A 16,462-nucleotide genomic window follows, 5' to 3' on the forward strand; every position below is an offset into this window, starting at 1 on the left:
TCTATAAACTCTTAGCCAAGGCTGCCACAGGGTTGGGGACTTGGGGATACAAAGTTCAGGATCTCCAATCAGCTGAAGAGCCTATGAATCATGCTTCATTCAATTAATTCTACTTTGAATGCAGTTCTACGCTACAGCCACTAGGTGCAGTCAGAAGGCAGAGAACCCTGTAAATAGCAGTACCACTGGCTATCTGCTTGCTGTGCTTTCTGCAAAGTTTACTGGAAGGAGGCTGAGGCAAGCACTTGCTTATCACAGAATGCTGCTAAGCCCATCAACCAAGCCAGCACTGAAGAAATCAAGACCATCAAGCGCTGATGATAGCTGTTATAGTAATTGGCAAGTTGCAGCCTCCTAACAAGAATCTTGTTTTCAGCAGTCTGTTTTCCTCTTCTTTTCCTTCCACCCAACTTCATAGTTTCTTCTCATTGCTTTAATTTCTCCCTCTCTTTTCCATATCTTTCTCCTCCTTCATTTTCACTCTCTTCCTTTCATGATCTGCCTACATTTCTCTCTCCCTCCACCTTTTAATTTTTCTGTAACCTCCCTTATTTCCAAGTATTGGTCTTAATTCCTTCTCACGTCTATCCTGCTTTGCAACTTAGAACATACCTAGTAGTATAGAGGCAAGAACTGAAGGGATTGGAACATCTTGGGTAAGGTTATCTATACAAACACACACACATACCACCAGTGTTCCCTCTAAGCTGAGTTAGCATGAGCTAGCTCACAGATTTTTAGACTCCAGCTCACACATTTTTGTTATAGCTTAGGAAAAATAGCCCCAGAGCAATTTTAATTCTACCTCCAAATAAAATACTCAGATCATTCTACCTGCAAGTATAAGGATCTCCATATATTTTACCATCCTTTCTTTCATTACACACTTTTTAAATAAACTACTAGCAATATGAATCTAAACAATTCTTCTTGAACACAAATAAGTATATAAAGTTAAAAAAATTTAAAACCATCTCAACGCCAATTTTATCTGATTTAACTTAACCCTATTAGAGGCACAAATTAAATTATTGGTTTAACAAATCCTTATTAAAACAAGCACAAAAATAATATCTTTATCTTTAACAAATTACAAAAGATACAATTTAATAATCTGTCTATCTCAGTCTAAACAGTTTCTCCAAAGGAACATGTTAGAAACAAATCTACCAGATTACAAAACAATTGTGCTATCTGCCTTTTTGACAGTTAATCCAGCTCTTACATCAGTATGAGCATTTTCACCAAATAAGCATACTATAAATAAATCTACTATATAAAGAGATATGTTATCTGCACTCTTTAGCATTAATCCAAATTGACTATATATTTAATTACAATTTTACCAACTCTTTTCCTTCTTTAGGATCTCCCTTAGTCTTTTAAAATCACATATCTATTCATTATTAATAATTGCATATTTGTTTAGCCACAAAAAAAGAAAAATCAAAATTCAGGAATCCTTCTTCCCCAAATTTAAAAACTTTTGAGTTCCTTTAATTTCTACATCCATATTACATCAGAGGCAGCCCATTTAATGTGACCCAAATTTCACACTTTGCCTTTTGAAATTGCATGTCACTTCTTAATCAGGGTTCCATATCCAACCATCCACAAAAATGAAAAAAATTCAAGATCCTTCTTCCGGAAAGCTTTCCACATCTTAATTTGCTGGTCGGAGTGTACCTTTTCTCTTCTCAATGTGGCCTGCCCCCTCAACAGTGGCAGGAAGAATTCAACGCCATTTTTCCCTCTCAGCATGACTTCACTGGATCTTAATTTCCGGTCTTGTTTTAATACTGCAACATAGGGGACCATTTTGGTTTTCTTTTGTTTGTTTCGGAGCATATCACTTTCCCATTCCAATTCCACAGATGTCAGCAGAATCTCTTTAGCACTTAGCTCCTGTAGGTTTGTAATTTCACTAGCTTTCAGCATAAAACAACCCATTTGCTCTTTAATAAGCTGCATAAATGAGCCAAGATACTGTTTCAGAGAAATGATATTTGATAAGATATCTTTTTTATTAGACATTTCGCTAGGCAGTGCCATTTTTCTCTGACAGCAAACTATGGCCGTTTTCCCACTCACGTTTTACTGGCGCCACGACCATCCTGACGCCGGCGAATCTGCCTGGATTTCGCATCAGAAGCTCCGGCGCTCCCAGAAGCGCCGGCTACTTCCGTCGCTAAGCCAGCGCAAACGGAAATCGCAAAGATGCAGGAAAACGTTTGCGCTGGCTTAGCGACGGAAAGCGCCGGCGCTTCTGGGAGCGCCGGCGCTTCTGTTGCGAAATCCAGGCAGATTCGCCGGCGTCAGGATGGTCGTGGCGCCAGTAAAACGTGAGTGGGAAAACGGCCTCAGTCTCTTAATCCAAGTTGGAAAATAGCTTCAAGATCCTGCTAAATCCACATTCCACAACAGCTCCAGCTGAGATTTCAAATGTTATCCTTTCAAATACAGTTAGGCGATAGAGACAGATCTCTCTAAAATATATCTCCTTTATGTTCAGATCATATTGCAGCCTAATAATAATCCCTTTAGTATATGTCCAATTATAATCCAGGTTGATTTTAGTAGTTGTATTCAATCCAATTTAAATAGTTACCGATACTTAAGATTGCTCGTAACTTTCCAAGGCCTCATTTCTATTCCTTTGAGCTAGCCTCTCATTGTTATGCAAAGTGACCAATTAGCCAGCGGAGTTGAAAAGTCACTTACTTGTCAAGTAGAATCGTCACATTAGGAGTAGAAAGATGCTACATCAAAGGCGTATTGAGAAAAGCGAAAGCAAAAAAACAGTCGGGCGTTCTTCTTTTTCTGCTGGTGCGCCAGCTTTTCATGACTGTGGTGTCTCAGGACATACAGGAAGCACAGGGACAGCCGCCGCTGTACCCCCAGCTCCCCATAAAAGTCTCATGCCGAAGAAAAAAACCTTTCAGGGCTTTCCTATGGGGCATCATTTCTGTGACACCCCTCCAAAGACTCAGAAGTGCCGCAGGAGGACGATCTGCAAACCCCTCTGAAGCCAAGATGACGGAGCCCAGAAGTCCTAGTTCACAACTTTAATGCCAGTAGCTCACAACTTTAATACCAGTAGCTTACAAAATAGAATTTTTGCTTGTAAGACTCTGCAGCTTAGAGGGAACATTGCATACCACCTGTGTTATTTGAAATGGAAGCTAAAATTCTCTGTTTGTGGCAGACAAAATTCATCAGAAAATAATGCTGGGTGCTTGAAAATTGGCCACCAGTTTCAGGATGATGACAGGAATTGCTGTGCCAAAAATGAAGTGACTGGAACATTTTGGATCAAGTTATTTCCACAATAGGCAACATGTGATAAGAGAGCTCTTAAGCAACCTGTCATATGCCAAGGAGCCCCATGGCACAGAGTGTTAAAGCTGCAGTACTGCAGTCCTAAGCTCTGCTCACAACCTGAGTTCGATCCCCAGCGTAGCTGGGTTTTCAGGTAGCCGGCTCAAGGTTGACTCAACCTTCCATCCGTCCAAGGTCAGTAAAATGAGGACACAGCTTGCTGGGGGGGAAGTGTAGATGACTGGGGAAGGCAGTGGCAAACCACCCCATAAAAAAAAAGTCTGCCATGAAAACGTTGTGAAAGCAACATCACCCCAGAGTTAGAAATGACTGGTGCTTGCACAGGGGACCTTTCCTTTCCATATGCCAAGGAAGGTTACTGTGTGACACACTCTCAGCCAGACCTACATCACAAAGTCATTGTGAAGATGGAAAAGAGGACAATGGAAGCTGTCTTGGGGAGAAAGATGGGGTGTGGCATTTGTTATATATCAAATTTTGCCAACAGTTCACAAAAAAGAGAGGACAGTTGTTATTGGTTCACCAGGTACTGCTGCAACTCTTTTGGCAGGTGAAAGAACTACTCATTAAATATTCAAACTACTGCTAAATATTGTGAGCTCAGCAATCTGAAGCAGGCCCCCACTATCTATAGAAGCCACCTTAACCGTGCAAAACCGTGCAAAAGAAGCAGGAGTGGCTTTCCTTCCTTTTCCAGCCCAGGTGTTCTAGATATTCGGTTTGGATCAGGGCCACATGGAAGACCCACATGAAACAGGCATTAATTAGAAGTCTCAATGTGTGGATGAGACGATGGTGTAAGGAGAAAGGGTTTAAGTTTGTTAGGCACTGGGATGCTTTCTGGAACAAGCGGGAGCTGTACAAAAGAGACGGTCTCCACTTGTCCCCGGATGGAACCAGGCTGCTGGCGCTTAAAATAAAAAAGGTGGCAGAGCAGTTTTTAAACTAAATCTTGGGGGAAAGCCGACAGGAGATGAAATGTTACTGGTTCGGGAGGACTCATCTCAAAGAGATGAAGGGTTGGCTGCTATGTTTCTACTGGGTAATGGATCAGAGTTGTCCACTGTGATGGTGACATACAGTATGGACTGTCTGCCAGAGTCTCAAGGCGGCAGGAGGAAGGCGGTGGGCCTAGCTTGCCTGGGAAATTATAGATGTTTGTATGCAAATGCTAGAAGTGTTCGAAGTAAAATTGGTGAATTGGAATGTTTAGTGTTGGGAGAAAACATAGACATTGTGGGAATTTCAGAAACTTGGTGGAATGAGGAGAATCAGTGGGACACGGTGATTCCTGGATATAAGTTATATCGGAAGGATAGGGAGGGAAGGGTTGGAGGTGGGGTGGCTCTGTATGTCAGAGAGGATATACAATCCAGTAAGACTGAGGTCAGAGAATTTAGATTCACTTTTAGAAATGCTTTGGGTTGAAATAGAGGGCCCAAAAGGAAATTTAACTATGGGAGTTTGTTATCGCCCACCAAATCAAAAGAGAGAGAACGAGAGAAAGAGATTGAGTTTCTTGATGCTCTCAATAACTGTGCTATGGAGCAGATGGTCTCAGAACCTACCAGGGGTGGGGCAATCCTGGATTTGGTCCTAAGTAATGCCCAAGACTTGGTGAGAGATGTAAAAGTGATTGCGCCACTTGGGAGCAGTGACCATAATGTTATTGATTTCACCATTTGTATAAATAGGGAGTTGCCCAAAAAGACCGCCACAACCACATTTAACTTTAAAAGGGATAAATTCACTGAGATGAGGAGGCATGTGAGGAGGAAACTGAAAGGAAAGGTAAATACGGTCAAAACCCTTGGGGAAGCTTGGAAACTATTTAAAACTATAATCCTAGAAGCTCAGATAAAATACATACCACAAGTTAGGAAAGGCACAAACAGGCATAAGAAAAGGCCTGCATGGTTAACAAACAAAGTAATGGAAGCTGTAAAAGGTAAGAAGGACTCCTTTAAGTGGTGGGAAACCAGTCCAAGTGAGATTAGTAAAAGGGAACACAGGCTGTGGCAAATCAAATGCAAGACTGTAATCGGGCAGGCAAAAAGGGACTATGAGGAGCATATTGCAAAAAACATAAAGACCAACAATAAGAATTTCTTCAAATATATTAGAAGTAGGAAACCTGCCAGGGAGGCAGTGGGGCCCTTGGATGACCATGGGGTAAAAGGATTACTGAAGGAGGATAGGGAAATGGCTGAGAAGCTGAATGAATTTTTTGCCTCCATCTTCACTGTGGAAGATGAGAACTTTTTGCCCGCCCCAGAACCACTAATTTTGGAAGGGGTGTTGAAAGACCTGAGTCAGATTGAGGTGACAAAAGAGGAGGTCCTACAACTGATAGACAAATTAAAAACTAATAAGTCACCGGGTCCGGATAGCATACATCCGAGAGTTCTGAAAGAACTCAAAGTTAAACTTGTGGATCTTCTAACAAAAATCTGTAATCTTTCATTGAAATCTGCCTCCGTTCCTGAGGACTGAAAGGTAGCAAATGTCACCCCCATCTTTAAAAAGGGTTCCAGAGGAGATCCAGGAAATTACAGGCCAGTCAGTCTGACTTCAATACCGGGAAAGTTGGTAGAAAGCATTATCAAGGATGGTAAGCAGTGGGGTGCCGCAGGGCTCGGTACTGGGTCCCATGCTCTTTAACTTGTTCATAAATGATTTAGAGTTGGGAGTGAGCAGTGAAGTGGCCAAGTTTGCGGATGACACTAAATTGTTCAGGGTGGTGAGAACCAGAGAGGATTGTGAGGAACTCCAAAGGGATCTGTTGAGGCTGGGTGAGTGGGCGTCAACGTGGCAGATGCGGTTCAATGTGGCCAAGTGCAAAGTAATGCACATTGGGGCCAAGAATCCCAGCTACAAATACAAGTTGATGGGGTGTGAACTGGCAGAGACTGACCAAGAGAGAGATCTTGGGGTCGTGGTAAATAACTCACTGAAAATGTCAAGACAGTGTGCGTTTGCAATAAAAAAGGCCAACGCCATGCTGGGAATTATTAGGAAGGGAATTGAAAACAAATCAGCCAGTATCATAATGCCCCTGTATAAATCGATGGTGCGGTCTCATTTGGAGTACTGTTTGCAGTTCTGGTCACCGCACCTCAAAAAGGATATTATAGCATTGGAGAAAGTCCAGAAAAGGGCAACTAGAATGATTAAAGGGCTGGAACACTTTTCCCTATAAAGAAAGGTTGAAACGTTTGGGACTCTTTAGCTTGGAGAAACGTCGACTGTGGGGTGACATGATAGAGGTTTACAAGATAATGCATGGGATGGAGAAAGTAGAGAAAGAAGTACTTTTCTCCCTTTCTCACAATACAAGAACTTGTGGGCATTCGATGAAATTGCTGAGCAGACAGGTTAAAACGGATAAAAGAAAGTACTTCTTCACCCAAAGGGTGATTGACATGTGGAATTCACTGCCACAGGAGGTGGTGGCGGCCACAAGCATAGCCACCTTCAAGAGGGGTTTATATAAAAATATGGAGCAGAGGTCCATCAGTGGCTACTAGCCACAGTGTGTGTGTGTGTATATATATATATATATATAAATTTGCCACTGTGTGACACAGGGTGTTGGACTGGATGGGCCATTGGCCTGATCTAACATGGCTTCTCTTATGTTCTCTTATGTTATGAAACCTTTGCCTGAGGCTCAGAGTGGCTCTTAGTAGCCCTGTTCTTAGGAAAGGTCTGCACTTCTAACTATGTGAAAGCAACTGAGCAGCAATGAATGCCAAAGTTTAATTTATTTATATTAATGATGAGCCACGTTATTCACAGGCTTACTAATATGGATAATTGAATGCTTTGGTAGTAGGTGCTGTGAAGTTGACTTCAGTGTGGGTGTTGTTTTCCTATCTTACAATGTTCTGATGTAACTCTGCACTAGGACACCAAATGTTTCTGAGATGCCTAGGGGGGAAAGAGATATTTCCATGCCTTCTGGCATTGTTCTTCACCATATTGCCAGAAGATAGTTCCTGCATTAGCTAGACAACTGTGACTCTAGAGCTTCTATGCTGAGCTGTGTGCTGAAGACATGAAAGCAAACTTGGGTAAACTTCACAGCCTGCCTTCTGAAATTAACATATATTTTGGGGGAGGGGATTTTCAGACCTTCATTATAACCTTGGGAGAGAAGGCAGCATAGTATAGCCTGATCTCATTAGATCTTGGAAGCTAAGCAGGTTCGGTATTTGGAAGGGGGACCACCAAGGAAACCTCTGCAGAGGAAAACAATGGCAAATTACCTCTGCTTATCACTTGCCTTGAAAGCCCCTTGCTGGCTGCAATTTGACAGCACTTTACACACACACAACATCACTATTTCTTTCTAAATTTTCTTCTGGGTGACACTTTCACTCAGCCAGATTTTTTGTTTTTTGCTTGCTTGCTTGGGGGTGCCTGCTTGGGATTGCAAATAGTAGGAAGATGTCAAGCACCAGATGAATGTTAAACACCAGAAGGATCATGATCCATGGCTGGTGGCATACGTTCAGCTGGATGGCTCACAAATTTTGTTGGCCTGTCCTACAAGTTCCAGAAAAAAAATAGTATTCCTACAGAGAAAAAATAGTATTTCTACTGATTCTACTGATTCAAACAGTGAGCTAACTTATGTCAAACACTGCCCTCTTTACATATAGGTGATGATGATAATTATATGCTAAGCAGAAAAGGGTGGAGAAGAAACCAACAATATTGAAAAGATATTCAATGAAAAACTCTGAGTTGGATGGTGCAGATCTCAGAAGCTAAGCAGGGACAGCCCTGGTTAGTAGTTGAATGGGATACTGCCAAGGAAGCCTAGGGTTGCTGAGCAGACACAGGAAATGGAAAACCACCTCCATCTTTTGACTTGAAACCTTTACGTATTGCCATATGTTGGCCGTGACTTGACAGCACTTTCCACATACAAAAGAAAAGCATGCGATAATAGCCTGGATGAAATGGGTAAGTTTGGCTTTAATTTTCTCTTCTTTAGTGTCTGGGTTTGGCAGCTCACCTCTGCATTTACCATGGCCAGCAGTTGGCAGGAAGCAACTACCTGCCACCCAGCTGGGTGCAGTGACATGAGTCTGCCCCACTGGTCTCCATGAAGGAGCTGGTGGGTCCTGGAACAGCAACAGTGCTCCAAAAACCAGCAATGCTGGTAAAGCTGAGTGGGTTTTTTGCCAGCTGGCCAGCAGACCCAGAAGATGACCAGGGGAATTCCCCTGTGAGGGATGAAGCCACACCCCTGTCTCAGATCTCACAGGAATACTCTCTACCATGCAATTTCCTGAGTGGGTGGGGCTCCAGTAATACCTTTAAAGAGAAAGTCAACTGATGGTCAAGGAGGACATGGCAGGACTCTCTCTGCTAGGTTATGGAGCATCCCAGCACGGGAGAGGAAGGATTTATAGGTGAGTTTAATTCTCTCCTTTCCCAGTACTGAGGCCACAAAGACCTCTCACAAGGGGACACACTACAAAGGGTACAGCCTGGCAGATTCAGCAGGAAAGCACTGGCTTGATAGTTCCAGCTACCCTAATAGTCATTTGAAAATAACAGCCGGAGGGCCAATTAAGAGGTGATCTCAGCATTCTTGATGTTTCAAAGTCTGCTGTAGCACACATTTGGAAACATGGAGTGAAGCCAGTGAAGATTTATTGCTAGATTAAAAGTGTCATTAGGAGTCTCCCTGATGAAGCACATTCATTAGGGTTGCCAACCTCCAGATGGTAGCTGGAGATCTCCCAGTATTACAACTGATCTCCAGACAATAGAGATCAGTTCCCCTGAAGAAAATAACTGCTGTGGAGATGGGTATTATATGGTACTCTGATGAGGTCCCTCCCTTCCCCAAACTCTGCTCTTCCCAGGCTCCACCCCCAAAATCTCCAGGTGTTTCCCAAGCCAGAGCTGGCAGCCCTAAAGCACAATATAAATTGCTATGTGTCTGGGATGTTGTTCTATCTAGGTCAAATAAACATTTAAGACTAACAGGTTCAAATGCTTGAAATGCTCTGCAGATTGGGCAAAACGTTAGCACTTAACAGTGGGAGGGGTGATATCTCTGCTTCTGGAAATACTGTAGTCAAATACTGTCATCAAAGCTTTCAAATGAGTGGTGAAAATGTTTGACTAGGTTGGTTGATTGTACTAATAAATTATTTGGGTGCTAAGTAGCCTGGTACCTACAAAATTACTTATGATAACTTTTATTATCCATTGATTATATTTAGCCTGGTTGTGGAAATGGGTGACAATTCCAAGCATCAAAAGCGGATGATCAAGATATTAGAAATTATTAAAATGCACATATTGATAGATAGAGCTCACCAAAAAAAGATCCAGAATTTTGTTGAATGGTAATGAAAACCAATTCAATTAAATTCATATCGGACAAACCATTATGAGTCACCTCACAGGACTAGAAAGATTCTCTTTATGTAATTTCAAAATTCTAATTTTTTTTTAAGCAAAGGTACTGCAAAAATAAAAAAAAAAATCATGTGATTCAGCCACTTGGAGCAGCAAAAGATCTCAGCTAGACCCAGTCCATGTTGCAACAGCGGACTGAACTATGGAGAAACTTTGTTGGTCTTAAAAGTGCCACTGGACTCACTTTGTTCTGCTGCTTCAGACCAATACCTGAACCTATGGAGAAACTGTACCTGAATGTTGAAGGTGTCTGGGAAGCATTGGCTTTGGGGTCCATGAGAAACCGTTTCTGAGTGATTTTTGCGTTAGAGTCCACATTCAGCACAGGGTATCCCATCTGCCGGGTCCAGGTGTCCATTACTTCTTTCACTTGTTTACCACTTGCCTAAGAATAAAAGAAGGTGGTAATGATCAGAAAACCAAAGCAGAAAAAGCCACTCTTACTGTGAAAGCAGCAGGATGGAATCATGCAGGAACAGTGTCCACTCACCCTGTCCCCATGCCACTTACTGCTCATATCTCAGCCACTGACATCTCTTGCTGCTCTCAGTCATACTCGCTCAGCTCAGGAGACACATGTGGCTCTTAAACATGCCACTTTCAGCTCTTCTGAGCACTGCTCTCCAATGCAGCTCCTGCTCTGGGTTTTAGGCCTTTGCCTGGTACTGCTTGTGGTTGGGTTAGGGTTAGGGTGATGGTTTTTGAAATAGCCATCACCAGAAGAACTGTGAGCCTCCCTGAGGTTGTTGCCACAGATATAAGTCAAGGTGGCCATCATGGGCTTTTGAACAAAGACTCCATTTGTTTTGTGGGAGTTCCAGGGCCAAAAAGGAAAACCCTCGGAATATTCTGGTTTAAGTTATCTCCAGACATACATCCTTCATACTGTTTGCAATAAAAGCTAAAAATCTCTGTTTGTGGCAGGCATAACTTATCAGAAAATACTGCTAACATTTTGTATCTTGACAAACAAACATTTCATATCTTGAGTCTAAATTTTTACAGGACATACCTCTTCCAAGGATCCCCAGAAATCATCAGTTTTTGCATTTTTGAAATGGTAGCTGGCTAAGTATTTCTGTTGGGAGGAAGAAGTGAGACAATGACTACACACTGTAAATCTCATCACAGGAGGTGGCTTTATATTGTTGTATTTCTTGAGCTTGTACCCTGTACTCATCCTATGGTACCCAAAATAACACCCATGAGATTCTCAGATGGTCCCCTAAGGAGTGACCAACTCTCTACCTATGTAATTTCAGCAGTGTTACTGGAATTTAAGTTTGTGTCCACAGGCCTTTCATTGTGGTGTAAGTTGGCCACCCTCCCACCAGCATCAACTTTATGTTCACTACTGGTTTTCTGTTGTTTACTAGGCAAAGGTAAAGGTAGTCAGTCCCCTGCGCAAGCACGGAGTTGTTACCAACCCACTGAGTGATGTCACATCATGATGTTTTCTTGGCAGACTTTTTTGTTACAGGGTGGTTTGCCATTGCCTTCCCAAGTAATCTACACTTTACCCCAGCAAGCTGGGCACTCATTTTACCATCCTTGGAAGAATGGAAAGCTGAGTCAACCTTGAGCCAGCTACCTAAACCCAGCTTCTGCCAGGATCAAACTCAGATTGTGAGCAGAGCTTGGACTAGAGTACTGCAGATTACCACTCTGTGCCGCAGGGTTCCTGTATACTAAGTATCAGAATTAATTTATGAAATCAGAATTAATTTATGAAATCTTAAATGTCTTTAATCTTAAAAAGAAGCAGAATACTCTTTGTATTCCAGCCATCTTTTGAATCCATCTAATCAGGGCTTTTTTTGTTGAAAAAACCCAGCTTGAACTCATTTGCATATTATGCCACACCCCCTGACATCCCACAGTGCTTTTTGTAGAAAAAGCCCTTCAGGGACTCATCTGCATTCCTGTGTGTTCCTGCTCAAAAAAAAGCCCCGCATCTAATGAAAGCCAGTACAGAGGCTCAGGAAGAGGGACCTGCTCTTTCACTTCTGGGAAAAATCTGGGTGTGATATAGGGTAGTGCTGGGAATTGCTGGATATTGGGGCTGCCCTGACAACCAGTGGGGGACTTACCAGGAGTGGGGGAAGGCTTACTCTGGTGGTGCAGCAACATTACTGGCAACACCACAATGCCACTTCTTGGGTAGAAGTGGTGCATCACATTGCTGGCAACAGAGGATGCTCTGGTATTTGTGCATAAACTCTGTCCAGGGCCAGCAGAAGGGCCGCAGGAAGAGAACGCCCCTTGCACTGTGACCCTGGGAGACAGTGACAGCTGGGATGAGGCAGTGGAGGTTGGCAGAGGCTATGCAGCCAGTGGGAGTGAAGGAGGCACAGCCAGCAGCAGGGCCAGGAGCAGAGTTCACCCAGTACAGGCAGATGACAAAAGAGAGGGAGTCAGCCAGCGCCAAGGCTTCCAATACGAGGAGGCCAGACAGGGGACAGGTGGACCCAGAAGATGCTGAGAGAACAGCTGTGGCACCAGAAGTGGCCAGCTGTGGCACTAGAAGTGCCACCCCATCCTCTGCCAGCCAGGATCTTGCCAGGCATGGAAAATACCTGGCACAAGGGAGGGGACAGAAGGCAGGAAGGTGGCACACTATCTCACCTGAGAGGCAGCCTTGGCCAATGGAAAAGGGCTGGGGGTGATAGGCATGAACCAACTCCACTGAGGGAGGGTGAGTCAAGCCCACAAGAAGAAGAGGATGGGGAAGGAAAGTGGAAATGTGAGTAAAAAGAAGGGATGTTCTATAATTTGTGGACATGTAACAAAGACAATTTTTTTTAATACAAATACATTCATTAATCCAGAAGCTTATACAACTGAAACCAGAGTCTTTTGGGACTAATGTGCAGATGCTCAAAAAAAGTCATGGAACTTTATTTTTATATATGACAATGCCAGCAATGGGAAATGGGAAAGTTTGACATTACCCACAACAGAGGAATGGTTGGTAAAGATGATGGAACTCTCAGAGATGGCTCAACTTACTTCTTTGATTAGAGAAAAAACATTATCTATTTTTATTGTTAACTGGAAAATGAAATTATGACTTGAGGATTTAAGGGGGAAATTAGATAAAAGAAAAAAGAGAGCTCTTTTATTAATAATTATAGAGTAATGTCACATTTGTAATTTTACTTGTATTTGTCATAGAGAAAATCATATTTGTTCTTTCCTTATCTCTTTTTTCTTTCTGTCCTTTTCCTCTGTTTTCTTTAGCACTATATTTTTATTTCCTTTTAAAATATATGTTGTTAGTTTTTATCTTTTTGTTTAAAAATTCTTAATTAAAACTTACTTTAAAAGAAATGTGTTCTGGTTGGGAGGAGGAGGAGCTGGGTGAGTTAATCAATTTCCCTCCCATTCTGAGGCCATGCCATGGATGATAGTTGGATAACTTTGGGTCACTCATTTCAGCCTAATCTACCTCATGGCATAGGCGTAAAGTACGCGGGGGCTCTGGGGCTCCTGCCCCCCCCCCTGAATTTTTTTCCCTGGGGGCTAAGCCCCGCTGGGAATACTCCTTTGAAATTATCTCCTTCAAAGGCATGTGAAGCGGTAAAGCAGCTATTCCCTCTATGTTTTTTCCTCTGGCTGCCAAGACGGAAGTCAGTTGTCAGAGACTCTTTCGCACCTTCCCCACAAATGCTAATTGAGCTGCAGTAAACATCTCCCCAGGAAACACATATGTGTGAATCTTTGTCTCTGGGAAAAGCTGTTTTGACCTGAGCAGTCAAGTGGGTGGGGACAGAGAACTTTGATAAGGCAACAGGGGTGGAGTCCACTTATCAGTAGGGACAGATCTACAAAGAAAAGGTGCTTTTTTATCCTTTCATCTGACCTGTCTAGAGGGCTGAAGGAGGACAATTGACATTGCAAAGGTAAGTTTTCCACAAAATTTTTTGCTGTATCTTTGGACATTCTAAATTAATTACTAAGGTTTTGATATGCAGAACACATCAATACTTAAATATGTTTGGTGTCTGTTGGCACCAACAGAAAAGAAAGTATGGAGGTATGAAAGTTTGAATTTATACCCCATCCAACCCCCTAGCAAAAAAAAAAAATCCATGCCTCATGTCAGAAAAATATTTGTGTCTATGTGTAACCCCAGAAACTCTAGTGTCTGAGACAATATCAAAAGGTAAGAAGGCACTGTGAATCATAGAATCATAGAGTTGGAAGGGACCTCTAGGGTCATCTAATCCAACCCCCTGCACAATGCAGGAAACTCACAAACACCTCCCCCCTGAAGGGGCTATATACACCACTTTGTTGGTGTTAAAGGTGCTACTGGGCTCCAACTCAGTTCTCACATTTGTTGACTGTCTGCTTTATTATCTGTACTAGGAGTAAGAACCTGGGTCTGGTAGATCGCACTCTGAAGCCCTAATTTGTATGTCCCCCCACCCCACCTAACCTCAAGGGGAGCTGATCTGTGCCATCTCTTTGGATAGCAGTTGTAATTCTAAGAGATCTCCAGGCCTCACCTGGAGATTGGCAACAGGTGGGGGCACTGGCCTAGAGGCCTTTAATGGTACCTTTCCAGGTTGCTGGGAAATTCCCAAGGGATCACCATAGGCCTCTGAGGCAAGGCCTTTCCTCCTGGAGGGGGTTTTTACTCACCGCGAACCCACCAGCCTAGGCAGGAACATCGGGTAGCCCCCAATCCACAAGACCTGACACCCAGAACTTGCGACTACCAGATCCACCCAGAACACCTAGATATTAACTCCGGAACCCTGGAACTCTGACGTTACACTTGCACTTTAATCTACATTGGCTGCTAACGGACGGAGGCCGGAGCCCCTGACCCGCATTTGCACTTTAACTTGCACTGGCTGCTAAACATCTTATCAGCAATACCCACAACACCCCGCTGTTACCTCACTACCTCCTAAGAGAATTTTTGCATTGCACTTTACAACTGCACTTCGTAACCTACTGGTTTAAATTGGATTAGTTATTAATTGACACATAGACTAATTTACTATATATTTGGATCAGACTGTATGAATTTTTAGCTGATTGATTTAAAGTAATCAAGAGGGATTAAATTAATTTGAGTGATTTAAAGCAATCAAGAGGGACTAAATTAATTTGCTATAGGAGTTAATTTACCAAATGTATATAAGAAATTGGGGGAGGTAGATCTTTGAATTTTTGGGTCAATTGGAATATTAGGACCTAGTGGGACGAAGAAACAGAAACATCTTTGACTCCAGCCTGATAGTGGTGACCATAGCAGCTGCCACCAAACGAGAGATGGCAGGCTCAGGGATTCCAGTGCTCCTGGGGAGGGGGAGATATAGCGGTGGGAGCAGATATTATAAGGGAAGAGGACAGAGACAAGACAGTGCTCGGCCTTCTTCCAATCTGCGTCCCATCCCAAGGGTGACAGGTAGTAGGGCTAGATGGAATAACCCACCTCCGTCATTGGTGTTGTGCAACGCCAGGTCCATCAACAATAAGACCTCAACTCTTCGAGAGTTTCTTCTCGAACAAAACATGGATCTGGCTTGCGTGACTGAGACCTGGACCCGAGAGGATGATACTGTAGCCCTCTCGCAAACAACTCCCCCGGGTTACTCAGTCCTACATCAATCACGGACTAGTGGGCGGGGGGGAGGGGTGGCATTATTTATACGGGAGGCTTACTCCTTCAGGGCACTCCCGGCCCCAAAGATTGAGGGTATCGAATGTGCCGGCCTGGCGTGGGAGGCTGGAGAGGGGTTGGCGGTCTGGCTGGTGTACCGTACGCCTAACGCACCGGCCAGCGCCTTACCGTCCCTACTGGAGGCGGCGACGGGCTGGGCGCTGGAGCACCCAAGGTTGATAATCCTGGGTGACTTCAACGTCCATGCTGATGACCCGTCCTCCAGTCAGGCGACGGACCTAGTGTCCTCCATGGCGACACTGGGACTCTCTCAACTTGTTATGACCCCCACTCACCAGGCTGGTCACATGTTGGACTTGGTCTTTGCGGCCGGGGTTGTAGTGAGCGATATAACCGCCACGGCGGTGCCATGGTCGGATCACTTTGCCCTCAAGGCCCATGTAGATATGCCTCCCCAAACCTGTTTAGGCGAGGAGCCTATTATGGCTCGCCCGCGGAGCCAGATGGACCCGGAACGGTTCCAAATGGCTCTGCGGGATCCCTGGCCCTCTGGCATTCCTCTCGATGACCTGGTTGAGTCCTGGAATAACCGGCTCGCTAGGGCCATCGAGGGGATTGCACCTCGACGCCCTCTGCGACCTCGGATTAGGCCGGCTCCGTGGTATACCCCGGAATTGCGCCGGCTGAAACAAGGCCTTAGACGGCTAGAGAGGCAATGGCGACGTACTCGCGACGAAGCGACTAGAACATCTTATAGGAAGTTTATGAAATCCTATGAGATGGCAATCAAGGCCGCAAAGAAAACATACTTCGCGACCAAGATTGCATCTGCAAATTCGCGCCCAGCCCAATTATTTAGAATAATTCGGAATCTTACTTCATTGCCACAGGGCAATCCAAAAGCTAAGGAATTGGAGATAGGCTGTGAGGCTTTTGCGAAATTTTTTGCAGAGAAGGTCCAATCGCTCCGCCACGACTGCCCCGCCAACTTAGATGCAGTAAGTGAACTTGAGGCCCAATACGTGTCTTCAGATTTAACCT

At 43.8% G+C, this 16,462-nt stretch overlaps 1 protein-coding gene across 1 annotated transcript in view; it reads right to left on the minus strand.

Annotated features, from left to right (window-relative positions):
• ENPEP (glutamyl aminopeptidase) overlaps nucleotides 1–16,462 on the minus strand; it is a 74,356-nt gene that overhangs the window by 15,481 nt on the left and 42,413 nt on the right. Inside the window, exons 9-10 of the mRNA XM_060246927.1 lie at nucleotides 10,796–10,861; nucleotides 10,017–10,168 (exon numbers count right to left, since the gene is read on the minus strand). Of these exons, the coding sequence (XP_060102910.1) occupies nucleotides 10,017–10,168; nucleotides 10,796–10,861 (218 nt within the window). The remainder of the gene's footprint in view (nucleotides 1–10,016; nucleotides 10,169–10,795; nucleotides 10,862–16,462) is intronic.

The sequence above is a fragment of the Heteronotia binoei genome, chromosome 9, assembly GCF_032191835.1.
Source record: "Heteronotia binoei isolate CCM8104 ecotype False Entrance Well chromosome 9, APGP_CSIRO_Hbin_v1, whole genome shotgun sequence".
In the NCBI taxonomy this organism is placed as follows: domain Eukaryota; kingdom Metazoa; phylum Chordata; class Lepidosauria; order Squamata; family Gekkonidae; genus Heteronotia; species Heteronotia binoei.